The sequence below is a fragment of the Platalea leucorodia genome, assembly GCF_965183815.1.
Source record: "Platalea leucorodia genome assembly, chromosome: 8".
Classification (NCBI taxonomy): Eukaryota; Metazoa; Chordata; class Aves; order Pelecaniformes; family Threskiornithidae; genus Platalea; species Platalea leucorodia.
The window spans coordinates 21,228,009-21,246,816 of NC_138830.1; the positions used below are offsets into that span (position 1 = coordinate 21,228,009).

The 18,808-nt window shown below is 41.1% G+C and overlaps 1 protein-coding gene across 2 annotated transcripts in view; it reads left to right on the forward strand.

Annotated features, from left to right (window-relative positions):
* The window catches only part of PAX3 (paired box 3), a gene marked incomplete at both ends in the record, with an annotated part of 80,557 nt that overhangs the window by 50,916 nt on the left and 10,833 nt on the right, over positions 1-18,808 (forward strand). For both annotated transcript variants that reach the window (XM_082321010.1, XM_082321011.1), the window contains 3 exons: positions 3,209-3,408; positions 15,020-15,185; positions 16,453-16,667. In XM_082321010.1, coding sequence (XP_082177136.1) covers positions 3,209-3,408; positions 15,020-15,185; positions 16,453-16,667 — 581 coding nt within the window. The remainder of the gene's footprint in view (positions 1-3,208; positions 3,409-15,019; positions 15,186-16,452; positions 16,668-18,808) is intronic.

Genomic DNA, 18,808 nt, shown 5'->3' on the forward strand with positions numbered 1-18,808 from the left:
AAGGAACTCAGTGTTTTCAATAAAGCTGCACATAGCAGCCAGGCCTGGTGAAGGGTCACACCAATGAAATCAGATGGATATGAAAGCCATTCATTTGATATGCGTTTTCTCTCTAATTATATTACTTTCTCTCTAAATGTTTGCACTTGATTAGACGCATTGTCCTGGACTCTTAGGTACTTTGTTCAGTTTTTTCTGACTGGTTTACCTTTGCCTTTTGTATACTGCTTAATGAAATATAAAGCTAAAATGAAAATGAAATTAACTCAGTGTTTCAGTTCTGCATTTTCATTGCTGCATGAATGCAAGGTGCAGGGTAACATCACAAGATTTTGCTAAGTCTTCATAAAACATTTTTAGAAAGATCATTATAGGCCTCCTGATACTTCCCACCCAGTTGGTGAGGGAATTAACTTCAGAAATTTAGTAATAAATATCCACTTTAAATTGCACAGTTTAAGCTGTTTTTTTTTTATAGGCACATATGTAGATGTTTGAAGAAGTTCCATACATACTTGTAGAGTCTGAAAGAGAGTATTGAAAGAGGTCCTGAGATCTGAGGATTTGACTTTTTTTTTTATCTCATCTCACCATACACAATCAAAGGCAACTTTTGTCAGAGAGGTTGTCTCCAAAAGGGTCCTTCCTGAGCTCTGTTTCAGGTCTTACCACACCAGGTATGGTCAGAGTGCAGTGCTAGCCAGTATGAGCTTGTTAGCATGGCTCGTGCGCTCTCTTCCACTCGTCTAACTTGTCAGCAATAGCTGTTCTGCTTAAGGTGGGTGATTTGTATCTGAGGCTAACGTAGGGAAACTATATTTTAAATATCCCATGTTTCTTTTTATTCTTGAACAGCAGCATGAAGCCATCCTGGAGGGTTGTAACTTGGCAGTTGCTGAGGAAGGCAGGTGTCACTGATTTGCTTGGGACACCAACTGAGAAGATTTGGGATTTGTCACTAGTTCAGACAATGTGTTATGTTCATTTTGGGATACCCTAGATTTGCCTGTTTAATAAGGAATGAACTTGAACTGTTCGGGTAGGGTGTTTGTGCTGATTCCCCTTTGCTCTAAGGACCAATACTCTTAAGAACCAGAACAGCTTAATCTAGGTTTACTTGGGGCAAAACTTCCATGCAAGTAAGAGATTCTGGGAGTTGGATGTTTTCACAGTGCATCGATGCTGAGCTCTGTGGGAATTTCTCCTGATGTCCTATGTATGCTGGATCCAAAATATTGATGGTGTCTGGACAATGAAGATAGCTTTCGCACAAGAGCCTCTGCTTTAGCAGTAATTGGGTTTTTTTGGTATGCAGAAATTAATAAACTCTTCAGCCCAGTTGTATGAAAAAGCACTTTGTCTTTCTCATGCTGTAAGACCAAGTAAACAGATTAGGTGTATTTATTAGTTCAAACAGCTTGAGTGAAATTGGAAATGTAAGATAGCTAGAAGTGAACGTGGTGGGGGGTTTTAGCTGGAGCTTGAGAAACAGTGATTTCTTTCTGGCTTTGTGTTCTCAATTACTTCCAAATAAATCATGTTAAGAAGATTATTCTAAATCAATGTCTAGATCAATAATTTATTTGGAATTATTGAAGTAGTAGAAGTAATGCTTGTATTTCAACTGAACAAGCAGTTTCAGCATCGCTGGGGAGTGTCTGCCCTCTTTAGGTGGCTTCCCCTGAAGACTCAGGCAAGAAGGAATGCTTGTTGCCTGGGACAGCAGCTGATGCAAGTGAAGACTGTCTTTGGAAGTCTACTCTTTTTGTTCATTACTGTTTGGAGAAGGAGAATGTGGTCGGGTACTGGAAGAGGTTTTGCTGCCTTCACAGCTATAGCTATGGGTTCAGCTGTGGCTGGGCTGTAGCTGGAGTTCACTTGATTGCCAGGGAGCACAGGGGAAACAAGCAGTGATGCCAGGAGCTGGCTGTCTCTGTCTGTGTGATCTCGCTCTCTCCATGTCCCTGAAACCCAGTAAGAGTTTCAGATCTGATTTCTCTTTAAACTGCTGATTGCAAGAGTTGGTAGCGCCTTCCTGAGTCATGGACATCCTGTACGTGGTCTGTTTCTTGCCAGCTTTCCTTAAGTACCTATTCGGGCCATGGTGTGAGGGGCCTTTGGTCCAACGCAGCCTGGCTGTTTTGCAGTCATGTCCTGGACTGTGGCCTGGAAGCTGAGCATCAGCACATCTGCGTGTAGCCGTGCTCTGCGCTGGAAAACCTCCCAAGGTTAGGAAAAATAGTGATGAAACCTTAGGCAAAGGAAGCATGCGGTCTGTGTATTTCAGCTCTGGTCATCACGTATGCTGGAATCTCGTTGCTTTAGTAACTGGAAGTGTCAAGTCACACTGTTGCTCTGAGCTGTTCTTACAGGACTTCTCTATGCAACATGCATCTTGACAATTTTTTTTTTTTTTTTAATATATTAACACCTGTCTGGCCTGTCCTAAGGTTATGTTAGGTGGTCATAAGACAGGCAAGTAAATCGCAAATGAGCAGGAAAGTTTTAAATGTGCCGAGGTATACTAACACAAACGTGTAAAATACTGTTCAGAGTGTAGGACAAATAATACACATGACGTGAAGTAAATATTTGATTGTGTATGAGAATTAAATTCTTCAATACTGCTCCCCGTGCTTTTGTAATCACTTCCATAACCATTTCAGCACTAAGGTTTTAGTGATGGATCTATAGGAAAGGTCTCATGGACATATGTCTATAGAGTCAGAATGTTTAAGTTCCAACATGCACACTGGTGTGACAAATATTTGTATCTGTTCACTAGTTCAGCGAAAGGAACCAGGCCGTATTGCTTGTCTGATTGCTTGGGACTAAGCAGTACTGCTCAAGTTTTTAAGACACTTGCAAACTGCTGGAGGAGTTAAACCAAAGAAATCAAATAATTTATTTACTCAAAAAGACTGCTAGAGTCCCTTAAGTATTCTTGGGCCAGGAAAAAGTGCTAAACTCATAGTTGAACTTTTGACAATTCATTTGAGCACATTTGCACAATGTAACATTTAACTCTGATTTGTTTCTCACTTTTTTTGCTTTTTTGAAGTTTGCCAACTCAGTTCTGAGTCATGGGAAGAAAGCAGCTTTTCCATATAAGATCGTTGATTGATCCAATACTTTGCTTTTTTTTTTTCCCCCTCAACTAAAGCTAATTTTTGTCTTTTTTTTTTTTTTTTTCTTTTTTGCACATCAGCACCCCAGTCTGATGAAGGCTCTGACATCGATTCTGAACCAGATTTACCTTTAAAAAGAAAGCAGCGTCGTAGCAGGACAACCTTCACGGCAGAGCAACTGGAAGAGCTGGAAAGAGCTTTTGAGAGGACACACTACCCTGATATTTATACGCGGGAAGAACTTGCGCAAAGAGCCAAACTCACAGAGGCTCGTGTCCAGGTATGTATTTAAAAGCTGCCTAACAAAGGGAATTCCCTCTTCTGCTACTGTGTTGGGTCCTTTTATATTATCACGTGATCCTATCCTGGGGGAGAAGGAAAATGTGAAGCTACATTGTTTAAAGCCTTAGGGGTTTTTGCATCTCTACATGGATGTTGGTTTTCCAACTGTTAAAGGCAACAACTGCTTTGAAAAAGGTTTTCTGTTTTCCCCAGTAATTGTTCCACACTTACCATGAATATAATACTGAGCCTTTGGAGAAGGTGGTCTGTTATCCTAGTTAGTTTATTTTATGCATTTGACAGCACTGTGCATATGATCAGGTCAGCAGTTGTGCCAGTTTGTAGTTATTTAACTGATTTCATCTGTTGTTGTTTGAGTCTTTCAGGCACTTACAGAGGAGAGAAAAACACTTTAAAAAGGACAACGTGTCTATAGAGCCATGCAAGTGAGAAGGGTTACTGGGTGCAGCATCTACAGTTTACTTTTAGGTTAGCTTTTGAAGTTGTCTTGATTTAAACCTTGTAATATCTCTTTTACCCCACTGTCAGTTTAATTCAAAAGAAAAGAAACCCTCAAATAACTGTTAGGTCTTCCCAACTTCATGTAGATCTGGATTGTCTAAAACAAGCTAACGTGCTGGAGGAGTAAACTATGGAGTTGATTTAAATTAACAAACAAACAAAAAAAAAGCATGAAACTGGATTTTCAGATATCCAAAAATGGACAAATAGCAGCCAAATAATTCTGGAATAAGCTGCACCCCGGAGCTGAGGTTCAGACTAGGACTTACTCTGTTTCACGGCACAGAAGCACGTCCTGTGTAATACCGCAGGCAGAATCCTCTGTTGCTCTTTCAGTACTTGACATCTAAGAGTCATTTGGAAAAGCACGCCCAGTTTAAATCAGTCCAAGTTGCAAGTGTTTGTAAGCAAATGTGCGGTTGGACGACAAGCAAAATGTTGTAGCTTGTGACCTGTCCAAGGAAGAGAAATGAGTAGTAACTTGTGATCTAACCAAAGATGCAGGTGAATTTGGTTGCTTTGGTGAAACTGTTTTTGTTTTGACCTTTGAAGCTCAGCCTGAGGCATTCAGACTCTGCAAACTGAAATAAGCAATACATAATATCCCGCTGACTTTTTAAGACAAGCATGCCTGTTGCAGCATGGTTGTATTATTGAGTATCTGTCTTGAAAGGTCCAGACTTCTTCAGTTCTACCTGCTAAACGTTTTTGCAGAAGACTTCATACCACATTTCTTGTGTTTGTTATGACTGTGAGAGAAAATCAGATGTATGGATGAATTTGTCTGGAAGGCAAACTCAGTGGTGCATGACTCTTTTCTTAACATGTTTACTAAGTGAAATGCTTGCAAAACAGCTTCATATATACACTTGGGCCAGGTAAGACCAAATCAAGCCCTGGGAATCATTCACGCAGAAACATAATAAAGATAACTTCCTGTACAAGTGCTGTTAGCAAGACGAATGGGATCTAGGATATGATGTTTTGGTCTATGTTAGCTTCAGTGGAAAAATACGATAAAATGAAAAAGACCTTGTTCGTGTTTTTCTAAATCAATGACCCACAGCTAGAAGAAAAGCAGAACTCTCATTAACATAACAGCTGTCTTAATGTAGCTTTAACCCTGTGACTTTTTACATTCCTTATGGCTTCCTTGGTTCCCTTGAGACACATCCTGTCTCACACCACTCCTATGATCTACAGCCTCACGAATTCCCCAGTACCTCTGGCATATGGATATTTTACCTAACCCAGCATGGAAGGAAGCTCCCAGTCAATCAATGATTAAAATACCAGAACAAAACCTTTCTGGATTAAAGATGAGCTGGGGTTGAAGTAACCAGCCTGTGGGCAGTTTCCTAGTGCACTCCTATCTGTCTGGTACCCTTGAAGCCTGGCAGCGTGATTTAGCAGTGGATTAAGGGATACAGGATTTGCCTTATCAGCATTCAACACCTCTCTGTAGCCCCTTATAATAGCCACCTATGATGGGCACGAAATAAAAGATGACCTGTGAAAAGAAAATAACCCTAAGAGACTTGAGGCTGAGAGGGCTGGATAGCCATACTGATGTAGCATTCAAGCTTTCTTAGTCACACTTCTTTTTAGGTAACAGTATGACAGAGATCAGAGATACCAAATTTTACATGGCTATATACACAAAGATCTCTTTGACTGCTTCCCGATCAACCATCATCTAAAAGAGCTAGCTCTGCAGCCTGAGTCCGGCTGAGCCCAGAAAATTATTTTCTTCTCTGGAGCTGTAGGGACTAATTTTGTAGAGTTGTTTTGAATTGTCTAGGAAGTTATTTAATTGATTACAACTGGACCAAACCTTGCTATTCCCTCAGTCCCTCCATGTAACGCTCGCATCTCATGTTCTGTTTTTTCTACCCTGCCGCCCCCGTGCTTCCCCTCTCCTTCTATTCCCCAAGGCGATCTCTGAACACCCGTGAAAGGAAGAGTCTTAAACCACCAAATCATCTATTTTCTCACTTTCCCACTGTTGAAGGGTAACCAAATGCATGTTTCTAAGCTGGTTGCTTGGAGGGGGGGGGAAAAGTCGCCTCTGGGCTGAGATCAAACTTAGAACATTTCAGCCCCTAAGGAGAATTTTTTGAAAGCTACAAGCAACTGAAAACAGACTTTAGTCTGTGAATGTTATTTGTGTACTTAATTGCGGGGATAGGAAAGGCTTTTGGGGAAAGAAGTGTTGCAACAAACTCCACATTGCAAGAGTCATGAGATGTGTAACTATAATCATTGCAAATACTTCAGCACTGGGCATAATAAGGAGTTAAAATGCTGCCTGAAATTCCTCCTGCAGCACCTTCCCACTCAAGGACCACTGAGTCGTTCTCCCCCCTGTTTGAGCCTAGATGTCACGTGGAGCCACGACAACCTCTACTGCTGCCTCTTCCAAAGGCACCCGGCTCTTTTTGTGTGTTAGATGCAGCAGGAAGGGGAAAGTTCTTCGGTCTTGTGCATTCATCAGATACAATTCAGAAATATAAGCAGAGTCCCAAAGGATGACCCTTTATTAAAAAAAAAAAAAAAAGTAGTAATACCCTGGGAATGTGAAGTTACTCACATATTGTGAGTAAAAAATCACAACCATGCAGTGCTTTACTGGTCCAGTTTAAAACGTCATTAAAACCATAATTAAGTTGCAGTGCAGGCCCTTAAGCTCTGTGGGCTATTTTTACTGACTCAGTCTGAAGGCAAATTCTAAAAGTGAAATTTTCTCCAGTGTAGATAAAGATCAAAGGCTCTTTCTGAGTTTCAGAGCAGTGCAGTTATGGTTTCTGTAACAAATAGCGCATAAGGAATGAAGTGGATAGCATCTTTTCTGGCCACCTTTTGATTCCCACATCAGGCTTATTTTTAGACCTGGGTGAACTGGGCAAACTTTGGCAGCAGCTTGGAGCCTGTTTCAGAGTGACAGTGGGAGGTGTTTAATTCAATCTTTTGGTAAAGAATTTTTAGAATCATAGAATCGTTTAGGTTGGAAAAGACCTTTAAGATCATCAAGTCCAACCATTAACCTAGCACTGCCAAGTCCACCACTAAACCATGTCCCTAAGCATTACATCTACCTGTCTTTTAAATACCTCCAGGGATGGAGACTCAACCACTTCCCTGGGCAGCCTGTTCCAATGCCTGACTGCCCTTTCAGTGAAGAAATTTTTCCTAATATCCAACCTAAACTTCCCCTAGCTCAACTTGAGGCCGTTTCCTCTTGTCCTGTCACTTGTTACTAGGGAGAAGAGACCGACCCCCACCTCGCTACAGCCTCCTTTCAGGTAGTTGTAGAGAGCAATAAGGTCTCCCCTCAGCCTCCTCTTCTCCAGACTAAACAATCCCAGCTCCCTCAGCCACTCCTCCTAAGACTTGTGCTCTAGACCCTTCACCAGCTTCGTTGCCCTTCTTTGGACACGCTCCACCTTTTAAATAAGGTTCAGGTTTGGCCTGTGGCAGGTGAAGGTCCAGGAGCCTGCCTTGGCTGATGGGGACTGGCCAGTCAGACAAATCCTTTTGGGCTGTGTGTTGATGGCAGGCCTCCCAAATTACCAGAACTGTGATGTGTGAGACTTGCATGTTGGACCACATTGAGGATGTGTCCCCAGCTGTATGGGATTGTGTGGGGCAGGAGGTCCTGCTGTGAGAAGCGGCTGGCACACGGCCTTCCTGCTTAACCCCAAAAGGCACGGGGAGAAATTTTGTTTGGACTCTTTTAGTCTATAAATAATGGTGAAAAAGCAGGGGAAGTTAGGAAGAATTCTGAAACGGGAGTATATCCTGTCCTGAAAATACTCTTCTTGGCCAAATCTGAGGTTTAAATTGGTTTGTTTGAAAACTTTCAAAAAGAAAAATATTGTTTAACAAAAGAGCATGTCTGAAAATTCAGGCAGATCTCTTCAGGCTATTAGGATGGGGTTGAATGTTCCCATGTCAAACCTGTAATCAGCTAGTAAGCTTTTGTAAAAAGCTTATTATAGCCTCAGCAAATAAAAGAAGTCCCAAGAGCTCAGAAACCTTGAGTAGCTGGAAGAAAAATGATAATTTCTTTTTTTAAGTGCTGTGCTTGCATATCGTTTTCTTTGTTTCACTGTGGTACAAGGAGGGGAAGAGATGGTTTGGAGAAGATAGTGGGGGGAAAAGGTGAGAGAAGAAATGATGACTCTTAAGCTAGTAGTAAGGTTTGAAAGCTCTGAAGTCCAATCTCTCAGCTTTAATAGTCTGTTCTCAGTAGCAAACAGTGAGAAGCATTCACCTGGAAATCATGCGAGAGGGAGGACCTGTGCCAAAAAGTCTTTATTTGCCCTCAGCTCTTCTGAAATAGTTTGAGCTTGTACGCTGAACTGCACAGTCCTATGGGGAGAGTGGGTAAAGGAATGCGGGACAGATTCAGGACCATTTAAGACCTTTCAGCACATCTTTACAGTTATTCCTGATGTGGTTTATGGAGAATTCATAGTGCCTTTTTTGAGGCTGTCCCTCTTTCATCATATATAGGATAAAGAAAGAAAATGCTGTGTGCATTCTTGTAGCAGATAACCCTGTAATTGCAGTTTTTTGTTTTTTGGGTTTTTTTTGTTTTTTTTTTTTTTTTTTCCCCTCCCTGGGGTAAAGGAGAAATTCTTATGGGTAAATTAGCCAACTACAAACATATGCAGGCCCAAGGAGACATTTTTAAATATAAAGGAAAAGAAGGGATGTGATTTTGATTCTCTTTTTCTGGTCCCTGCTGCCTAAGGCTCAGATTAGTGGAGCTTTAATTTCTAAATACACAGTTCAATTTGCTTATTACTCAATGCTTTGCAGAACTACTCAGCTGCAGTGTTTTAGAAGTATTTGTGTAGGACTGAGTCAAAGTCTTTTCAAAGAAACCTGTGAGAGTTGAGTATGTTGGATTGCACTGGGAGGTGGTTGGAAGTCCTCATTCCCTTTGGTACGGCCTAGTGGTTTTTTGGTCTTTTTTTGTTTGGGTTTTGTTTGCTTGCTTTAAAAGAACTCTGGTTTCAATCACGTTGATAATTTCGTATATCCCAACCAGCATAACTTCCCATCACCGTAAACAACAGCTCCCGGCAGACCCCAGGCGGAGAGCCTGCAGGTCGTTCTCAGCAGGCTAGCAGCAATGCTTTGGGGTGCTGTGCGGAAACAGGCCTACCCATGGCATGCCTCTGTGCGTACACAGTAGACCTTGTACCTATGAGGCTGGGGGTATGTGGATGTCGCAGCGAAGCTGATTTACCAACTAGTTGCTGCTAAAAAGCAATTCTGTTTCTGTTCTTTCTTCTCCCTATGGCTGGTCCCTGGCAGTGCTCTCCCTGGAGCTCATCTATACCATGGTGAGCCAGGATGGAAATTCACCCTACTGCAAAAAAAGAAAAGGGAAGAAAAAAAACCTTTTTTCCTTTTTTTTTTTTTTTCCCCCTGCTGTTTTGTGTTCTCTGAATGAATTCGCAGTCAGGTCGGGCAGGCACAAGCGCTGGTATCAGCCGTCAGCCTGGCGAGACACTGAAAGTGCCTGCACAGACTGCTCTGAAGGCTGCTGAAGTAAATGTAGGTCCGGCATCAACAGGGACTGCAGGACCGGACACTGTGGGTGTCTTTAGAAGTCGCGTTGCCGTGTTCTGTGAAGGTAACGGAGTCACCTCTGTCTGGGCTGGTGCAGCCCAGCTGCATTAGCAGTTTCCTCATTCAGCCTTCCCTCCTCACAAGGCAGCCCCACTGCTTCTGGCACACCCCACAGTCACTCCCTGATGGCACACCCACCAAGGACTCCTGCTTCCAGGATGGTCAGACTTTATTTTGGACATGTGAATTTTGGGGGAAGGGAGAGGCAGGGAATAGCAGGGGTGGGGAGGCAGTTACCATGAAAAATATAAAGCAAAAGGGGAAAAAATAAAAAACCCCTCTGTCTAAAATTAAAAGTGCTGTTAGCAATACATCAGTCTTGACTTTGTGTGGTTTTGGCACTCATGCTTGCAATGGTCAGGACTGTGTTTAACAAAATATCCACGGGTTTCCTGCAAAATTCACATCTCGAACGTTTTGCCCTATTGGTTCAGAGATCTTTTTGCCTTAAAAGCACATAGAGCACTCTGTGTTTATGATCAGGCTGTTGAAATGTCAAGGCTAATTACACTAGTGCGTTCCCAAGTGAATAAATGCATCTTTTAAAGAATATCCTGTTGAGATCAACAAAATAAGATGTTGGCGTGATCACTTGCAAACTACTTAAAGGAAAAACGATAACAAAAAGCAGGATCTAAATATTGGAAAATAGAGATGAGAGGAACCTGTTAGTTCACCTCATCCAATCTACATCAATGCAATTTTTTTTTTTTTTTTTTTTTATATATTGTGGAGTGACTTCTGTTTTGGTCAGTCTGGTTCCAGATGCTTGAAAAACTGGAGCCTCCAATACTTACTTCCCTTAAAAGACTATCTTTTTTTCTCTTTTGCTCTAAATTTCGTCCTCTTCAGTTCTGTTTTTGAGATGTAAATTTTGGCCAGATGCTGGGGTTCAATTTGTTTCCAAATTGTCTGAGTAATTTACATTCCATCTTGAAAGCGACAGAGAAACTAGGGAGCCAGAGCCTCACTAAAATGAATGTGACCTGGCTTCTGGTGCAGATGTCATTTTTAGATGCTTGGGTCCCTCAGACACGCCATGTTTCATCTGTCTGTGTCTGGATTTGCACAGGACCAACAAAATGCTGACCTAATTTAGAGCTCCTGCGTGTTCCAGCAACATGAGTAGATCATATTCCTTCAGACACAGTACCTTTTGTGTAAGAACACTATATTTTGAGTCTCCAAAATGCAGTAGCTTGCCTATCCACTGCTTTTGCTTCCATGGGGGAATTTGGTGTGGTAGGGGTGATTTGAAGTACTATCTAGGGTTGGTCTGCCTTCGACAGAGATCCATGCTGTTGCTGGTGAAGGCAACACACAAGATGCATTAGTTCATCAGATTTAAGTAGATGTGGATAGTTTAGAGTTGGTTTTCTGTTACGCCCACTACAGGGTGGCACTTTCTCACAGTATGATAATTTTGATCTTCACCAGGGGCTGCGTTACATTCAGAGCATCTCTGCATCCAGGTGATGATCGCTTGCCTCTCAGAAGGGAGGCTGTGGGAGAACAGAAGCATCCTATGGGGAATGTGCTAGGTTTGAAAAGGCCACTCATAAGATGAGCATTTTGTCATGCTGGTGGAAGCTGAAATTTGCTGAACATAAGAGCATGTTGTGTTTAAATCATGTTGGAAATGTACAGACAAAAGAAAATATTTCCCCAGGTGTTTACAATATGTTTCTAAGCAGATACATTGGTTTGTGGTGACCAGATTTATTTTTAAGTCTTGGCTTGATATTGGCAAAATTTTTCAAGATTTCTTTAATTAGTGGTAATAGTGCATATGGATTCTTCATGATATGTGCTGATTTAAAAAATAAAAAAATTTCGTGAACTCTTGAGAGTAAGTCAAGTTAGCCGAACATAGCCTAAGTGAAATACTATGATTAAAAAATGATAATAAAATAAATAATTTCAGTTAACATAGAAAGCATATAACTGCTACTAAATAAAGTTTGGGATCTGACTAATTTTAATAAACATTACATAAAATGTAAATAAAATATTTAGGTTTGAGTTATTTAGTTTTGAGTAATTTTTTCTTGACTTTCCAAAATCGATTTTCAACTTTTTAACTCTCCCATTTAATTTTATTTGTATTTTTTTTCCTCCTGTCTTACTGTTACATTATTTCTTCTTTGTGTTCTGTCACACAGAACATCTGAAACCTGCAGTTACCTGGTATAAAATGGGAGTTAAACACAGTTGCAAACCAAATCTTAAGCCATGTGAAAAGGGTGAGGCCATGACAGTAAATAGTAACAACAGGAAAAACTGCTGTGTTAAAACATCCAGAATTACAGATTCAGAGCTTCAGTTTAAAATCATCATTTTAAAGAGAAATTATTTTTAGTATTTTTACTAAGGCTGGTCCAAAGCCTGTTAAAGTCAAAGGGAAACAAGTACGTATGTGGATTGGACCCCATTTTTTTTGCTCAGTTGGTTTGGTTGGCTTTTTTTCTTCCCAATGTGCCTTTACTGTTCTGTAGTGATGAGTGTGGTATTAGTGGCAATAAGACTCACTCTGCAGTTCGGAGTTTGTTTGAACATTTTTTTTTTTTTTTGGTGAGTTTTGGCAAGTTAGTGGGGTTTTGGTGAGGTTCTGGTGAGTTAGTTTTGGACTAACTCTGGTGCTAGTCAGGTGCCATCTGCCTTCCTGCTGCCCGGGAAAAGTAAGAAGCCAGGGCAAGCAGCAGCAGATGTGTGCTGCGGCTGATGGGGCAGCAAGGCAGTGGAGTAGCAGTGGCTGGAGCCAACGAGCCTGAAGCCATGGCTGCATCAGCAGCATATGACATGGGTGCCAGTCAAGTAGCACCCATTTAGCATGTCCCAGTTGCATGGGACTGAGGTGGTAATACACAGCCTTGTTTCTGCACAGCCCAGGTGGGTTCCTGCACCCCTGCAGAGTCCAACTTGGTCTGGGTGGCAACAGAGCTCCGCGCAAGTATGTTCATCGTGGGACTGCTGTAGACTTTTTGATACCGTTGAGTGTGTCCCTTTCAGGGATGTTTAATACGTATCTGCAGTTCTGGAAAAATGCAAATCTATAAAATGAGCCAAAAATCTATCTGTAAATGAAAGCATAAAACTTTGCATTAATGCAAATCACTCGCTACTGAATTAAAGTTTGGGATCTGACTCATTTTAATAAAGACCTAGGGCTTGAAGGCAAATGCTTATTTGTAGAGAAAACAAAATCCGTTACCTCATTTTCCTCGGTGAAATCCATTGACGTAGTGTATTTCAGTTAGTGTTCCCAAAGCATTTGAAGATCATCAGATAACCCTCTTGACCTGAAGAAGGGAGAGTGTCATGGAGAAAGCCATAGTTAATGACCTGGGTAGGCTAATTACAACATGCGCTTGCTGTTCCCTGCTCCCTCTCTGACCTCCATTATCCTTCCTAAGTACTCTTTGGCTCTTTAGCAAAGCCTTTTCCTCCTTCGTCAGTGTGTCTTGCACCTTTTTCCTTCTCTTTGGTCATCTTCAAAAGATACTGCCGGAGGAGTGTGAGACTGGTGGGCTTTGGGAGATAAGCAGGTGGGAGGAGTCTGTGAGGAGTAAGTAAGAAATTTAGGTTTAAACGTCAGTGAGAGAAGCAAAGGGTAAGCAGAGAGGTGAAAAAGGATATAGATGTCTATAGGATGAGAAAGTAAAAAATATTGCTGAATCTAGACCCATCCTCAACTATTGCTCATCGCAGGTCTTGCATCTCTACCCTGGTGCCTTGTCCCTGCCAGCTGCTTTCAGAAATGGTTCGTGTGGAGACAGAGGGAGGGTTAGTATGTACAGCAAAAAAACAACAGAGGGATTCCTGAGGTAGAACAGAGGCTCCATCTATCCCTCTGTCCTAAATCTTAAACTGGAGTGGGAGTGTGTAATTGAGGAGTAGACGTGGCCAAAGGAGGAGGCAGCTGTGTGAACTGAGCATCTCATTCTGAAAAGAGGATGAAGCCAGATCAAACTACATGGTGACAGATGGCCTGCATCAGAAACCAGATGGCCCAGTGAGTCCCACCACTCCTACTGTGAAATAGCAAGGGGAGGAGAAGCCCAGTGTAGTCCAAAATGTTGTTACACTCTTATGTAAAGCCCACTCATGGTTTGTAAGTGATGTTACACCTAGAAATCCAGTCTGTGATGGCCGATTCATAAGCCAGCATGGGCTGCTTGCAGGAAGGGTGACAGATCTGAGACCCAACTTACTTTTACAAATCCGTCTACATGTAGCTCATCAGCTAACGTGCCTCAGCGGCTTTCAGGCTGTGCAGATGTACCGTGTAAGCTGCTAACACTCAGTTAAGGTCTTATCTAATTGATAGTATCCACTGATGATCATTGCAGCTGCTTCAGGGTGTACAATTATGAGTAATTGTCTGCTTGTTTACAAACATGTAGTCTCCCTTATCTCCAACAACCTTTCTTTTCTGCGGTGGTCCCCCTCGTGGACCTGAGCGCTGTAATCTAGAAGTTGCTCTAAACCTGCAGCAGGGCAGTGTGGATGCATGCTGGTCCAGGCACCCCTGCTGTGGCTGGTTGCCCTTCTGATTTGTGGCGTGTGTAATCGCTATATGTCAATATTAACCTTACGTGTTTTGCAACTCTTGTGTCTGCATTTGTGAAGTCTTGCCTCTTCCTTTCTTGGAGGCAATAAGAGCCATCCAAGACTCGGAAAACTTAAAACATGAACTGAGAATGACGTGAAGGCAAGCAGATTTATAGCTAAAGTGTCCCGCTAAACCAAACCCCATCTGTTTGGTACCCCATCCTGGAAACAGATTTCAAAGTGGTTCTGAAATGCTAATCTAGTACTGAAATTCTGATCTACTGTTAATGTCAAGTTTATTAAGAGATGTTTTGTACATATGTGAATAAATGAAAACTTGCTGGGAGGGATTTGTGTGTTTTTGTACACAGGGCTTGTATTTTTCAAATTAAAAGCTTAAAGTTCTGTTGATCATTAGGGCAATATAGTATCCCAACATATAAGTACAAGCACCTTCCAATAGTGCATTAAGCAATGCTGCTAACTTGTCAGCAAATTAAATATAAAGACAATACAATCCAGACCAAATAGCTTTGGCTGGCACTTGGATCAAATGGAGATATGTTTTCCCTTTCTCATTAAATCTGGCACAATAAGGATAGTGATTGATAACTATTGAAAGCACTAAAGCTTGAAAGCATTAGTCAGCTGGTTTCTCAGGAGAGGCTGTATTTGAGAGGAAACTAGGGTTCAGGATTCCTGTGTCCTGTCTGTTGAACCACGGAAGTGTGAGCCAAGGACTCCTTTCTCGTCTAGGAGCTCTGAGCCCAGTGTGCATCTTCTGCATCTCTCTTCTCAGACACTGAATGCATTTGAAATACGATGCCATTATTTCTGATGCATCTGTATTAAATGTACAAAAAATCAAATGTCCCTAATTAAAACATTTGTAGGTCTGGTTTAGTAACCGTCGTGCTAGATGGAGGAAACAGGCAGGAGCCAATCAACTGATGGCTTTCAACCATCTGATCCCAGGAGGATTTCCACCCAGTGCCATGCCAACTTTGCCGACATACCAGCTCTCTGAGCCCTCCTATCAACCCACCTCCATACCGCAAGGTACAGTAGCCAACAGGTACTTGGTTAAAATAGTGTTATTGGGGGTTTCCCGTGCTGATCCATTGCAGAAACATTTTCTTCTCTAATGTAGAAAAAGGGGTGTTCACTAATTTAGGGTCTGAGTCAGTGAGGACATTGCAAGCCTGCTTATTTTAAGCGTGTAAGAACTCAGGTTTGTTTTGCTGCAAGAAAGGGCTGGTTATGTGTGAAGGGTGCTAGCTAGAGAAAGAGTAGCCTCATGCACAACAGGTGCAGTGTTTGGTAAAACAATGTACACGCTTCCCTACCCTTCTGCTCCTTCACCGAGAGTGCCCAGCGTGGCCGGGAAGGACGCAGCAGTTGCATTCTGTCTTCTTTGTTGCTTTCGATGATGGTGCACTGGAAACTTCTGTGAGTACTCATAATATTTATCTGATGGTGGGAAAAAAAACCCCAGATATTCAGGCCATCTTGTTTTACATCAGATAGTCACAAGTCTCAGTATGGTAAAAAATTGTATTAACCTTATCAGAAATTCTGTGAACTTTGACGAATTTGGGGAGAGCGGGGAACAGAGTTTCAGATCTAGGCTATGCTAGATTTTACTGTTAAAGATAAACCTTACAGGTGAGTTTTTGTGGAACAAATTACTGTGCTGTCCTTGCTGCCTCCTTGAGATTTGTATCCTAACTGTTGGTGGATGGTTTGGCCAGGCCACATTTTAATTTTGGGAATTTTGCAAAGCCCAGGGCTTTTCCTATCTATTGCTAGGTTTACTACAAATCATGGCAGAATTTCTGTGGTGTGACTAGGAGGGGAAAGCCTGTTACCAGTGTTGTAAGCAAATAAAGGTTTTCCTTTATATATATATATATATATATATATACACACACACACACACACATATATATATAGTATATATATATATATACACACACACACACATATAGTATATTATATATATAGTATATTATATCTTATGTATTATATATATAAATATAAATTTTCTTTTTAATTTTGCTGCAGCAATTCTGAACAATATGTACGCACTAAGGATTGTCTGAAAACTGTGTGTGTCTGTTGTTATAATTTTTACAGTCTTTTAAGAATTTTTATGTAATTTAACCGGCCAGTTAAATATCTAGCGATATTAGAGACTTACTTTTCTATTTAACCAGTATTTACATGCAGGTTCTGATGCAATTCTGTCAAGTTGAGCTTCACATGATGAACTTATTATGCCGGAAAAAAGGAGGAAAACGTATCAACATGTTTCTTTTGCTTCTAGCTGTGTCTGATCCAAGCAGTACCGTCCATAGACCTCAGCCTCTCCCTCCAAGCACAGTACACCAAAGCAGCCTCCCTTCGAATCCAGAGAGCAGCTCTGCCTATTGCCTACCCAGCACCAGGCATGGATTTTCCAGCTATACAGACAGCTTTGTGCCTCCGTCCGGGCCCTCAAATCCCATGAACCCTGCCATTGGCAATGGCCTTTCACCTCAGGTCAGTCCTGTGTTTTCAGACAGAGGATTTGCTGTATACCAGAACCAAAGAGTCTATTCCCTCAGGCCACAGTATAATGAATTGCCAAATTTAAACCATAATGTATTCTTTATACAAGCCACATGATTTCAGTTTGCTAGTTTCCTTCTTTATTTTTTTCCTCCTACTGGCTGAATCAAGAGTCATAGCTTATATTTAATTTCAAATGATTTATAATGTAATCATGCAGGCTTCATGTTTACACTCAGTTGTCAGGCATTTGTAACGTACTGCTATTTTCCTGAAGATCCATGGCTAGGTACAGAAAGTAGATCATGTAGTTTTTCTATAAATAAAATATCTCTTTAAGATAACCTCACCAAGGTTTTACTGAATGGTCCAGGAAAATTACAGGCAAGTTGTACGAGGAGAGTTCCAAGGCCTGAGCAGTACACATTGAGATGAGCCATAATCGAGTTATAAATACATAAATTAGGAGTATTACTGCTCTTTGGGAATATATAAATGCATGAATACCGTAATTGTTTTTCTAATTTGCATGAGCTCCTTTTAGGAAATCATGTTAATAAATTGCCTTGATAATTGAGTGTCAAAAGGTTGGTTAAATTTTCCTACACGTGGCATCTGTCTGAAGCTGACATTATTAGTTAAAGCTTGAATAGATGGTAGTTTATTTTATTAGTGAGAGCTTTTTCCCAGGTGCTTGGAAAGAGATGTCCACTAAATTCTGAGAAGTCACAAAGAGGATGCAATCTATAATTACAATCAGGAATCTCTTCAGGGCTGAAAGTGAGAGTTTTAACAGCTTTATCTTCTTTCTACCCTTTTTTCCTCTCAGTGGTTAAAAAAACAGAGAGAAGCTCAGAATGACACAAATGAAAAGTGAAAAGACAATTATACTCAATTACACACTAATCACTGACTATCACCACTGCCTAAGCAGGGAGAGGGCATTCTAATAGGCAGAAAATGAGATTTTAATGGCACAAAGGGTGGCCAAAATAACGACTCGTATATCTTTGCCTCCTTCGTTTTTTTCAACTTGTGGTTTGCATCTCGGGAGTACAGTTCCTGGTTCCTGTGCAACGGTGATAACTCTGTGCAGCTGAAAAGTTCAAAGGCACTGGAGTTGAAAAGAATGAATAACAAAGGCAATGAAATAAACATTTTTGCCCAAAGGCAAAAGTTCATAAACCCTTTTTTGTAACAGTAAATGTAATTAAGTTTCACAGATTCCTATAGCATAGAGTGGGGTACAAAACTTTATGGCTTGAAACCTCAGGAAAAAAATACCAACAGAAAAACAAACGGATGTACTTCCAACAAGACTTGAATGGATTTTGTTCTAAAGAGTTTTGATTTCTAAATGCAATCTCCAACAAAAGCCATGACATTATATTAGTTGCTTCATTTTTTTTTTAAATGGCCAGTTTCATAGTGTGCAAGGCTTCCACAATTTTGACATAAACAGCTTTCTGGGATTCAGCATTAATCCATCAAAAGTAGTTGTTAGTGTCAGTTTAAATGTATGTTGGTTCTGGCTACGGAAAATGTGTTCTTTTTTTTCCCTTCACAAAGCTTTTATTGTCTGTGACACAGAAGTGGAGCACAACAGTAAAGAAATCTTGTGGTGTCTGGGCAAAGTGGGACAAAAAAGTGAGGCCAGGTTTCCTCCCCCCCAAAGTCTTGCTGATTTGAGGTTTGATATAATCAAAAGGAGATCCTGGAGCAGATTAGATGTCTTTAATCAGTTACTGTGCTTCTTTGCACCCAGCCCTGTCTTTATGCTATGAAACTTCTGGATTTTGTTGTTTTCCCTTAGACTTTTGAAACCTTTTCCTACCCCAGAGCTTAGAGCTCCTGGCCCTATCCTGCACCTCTACCAACAGGTTCAGGAGAAGGCTGATCACTCAAAAGCTGACGTTGTATTCATCACTGAATGCATACAGGAGATTACTTACATCCATTTAGATTTTGAACAACTTCTTGGCAACTGAATGATCACCTTCACTGGTTGATAAAGATCTTTCCATCAAACAAACAAACAAGAAATCTAGTCCTAAATTCATCCAGTGTTACCAACAGCTCCTCTAAAACAATTTTGGGGCCTAAAGAATAACTTAGAGACAAGTATAAAGTGT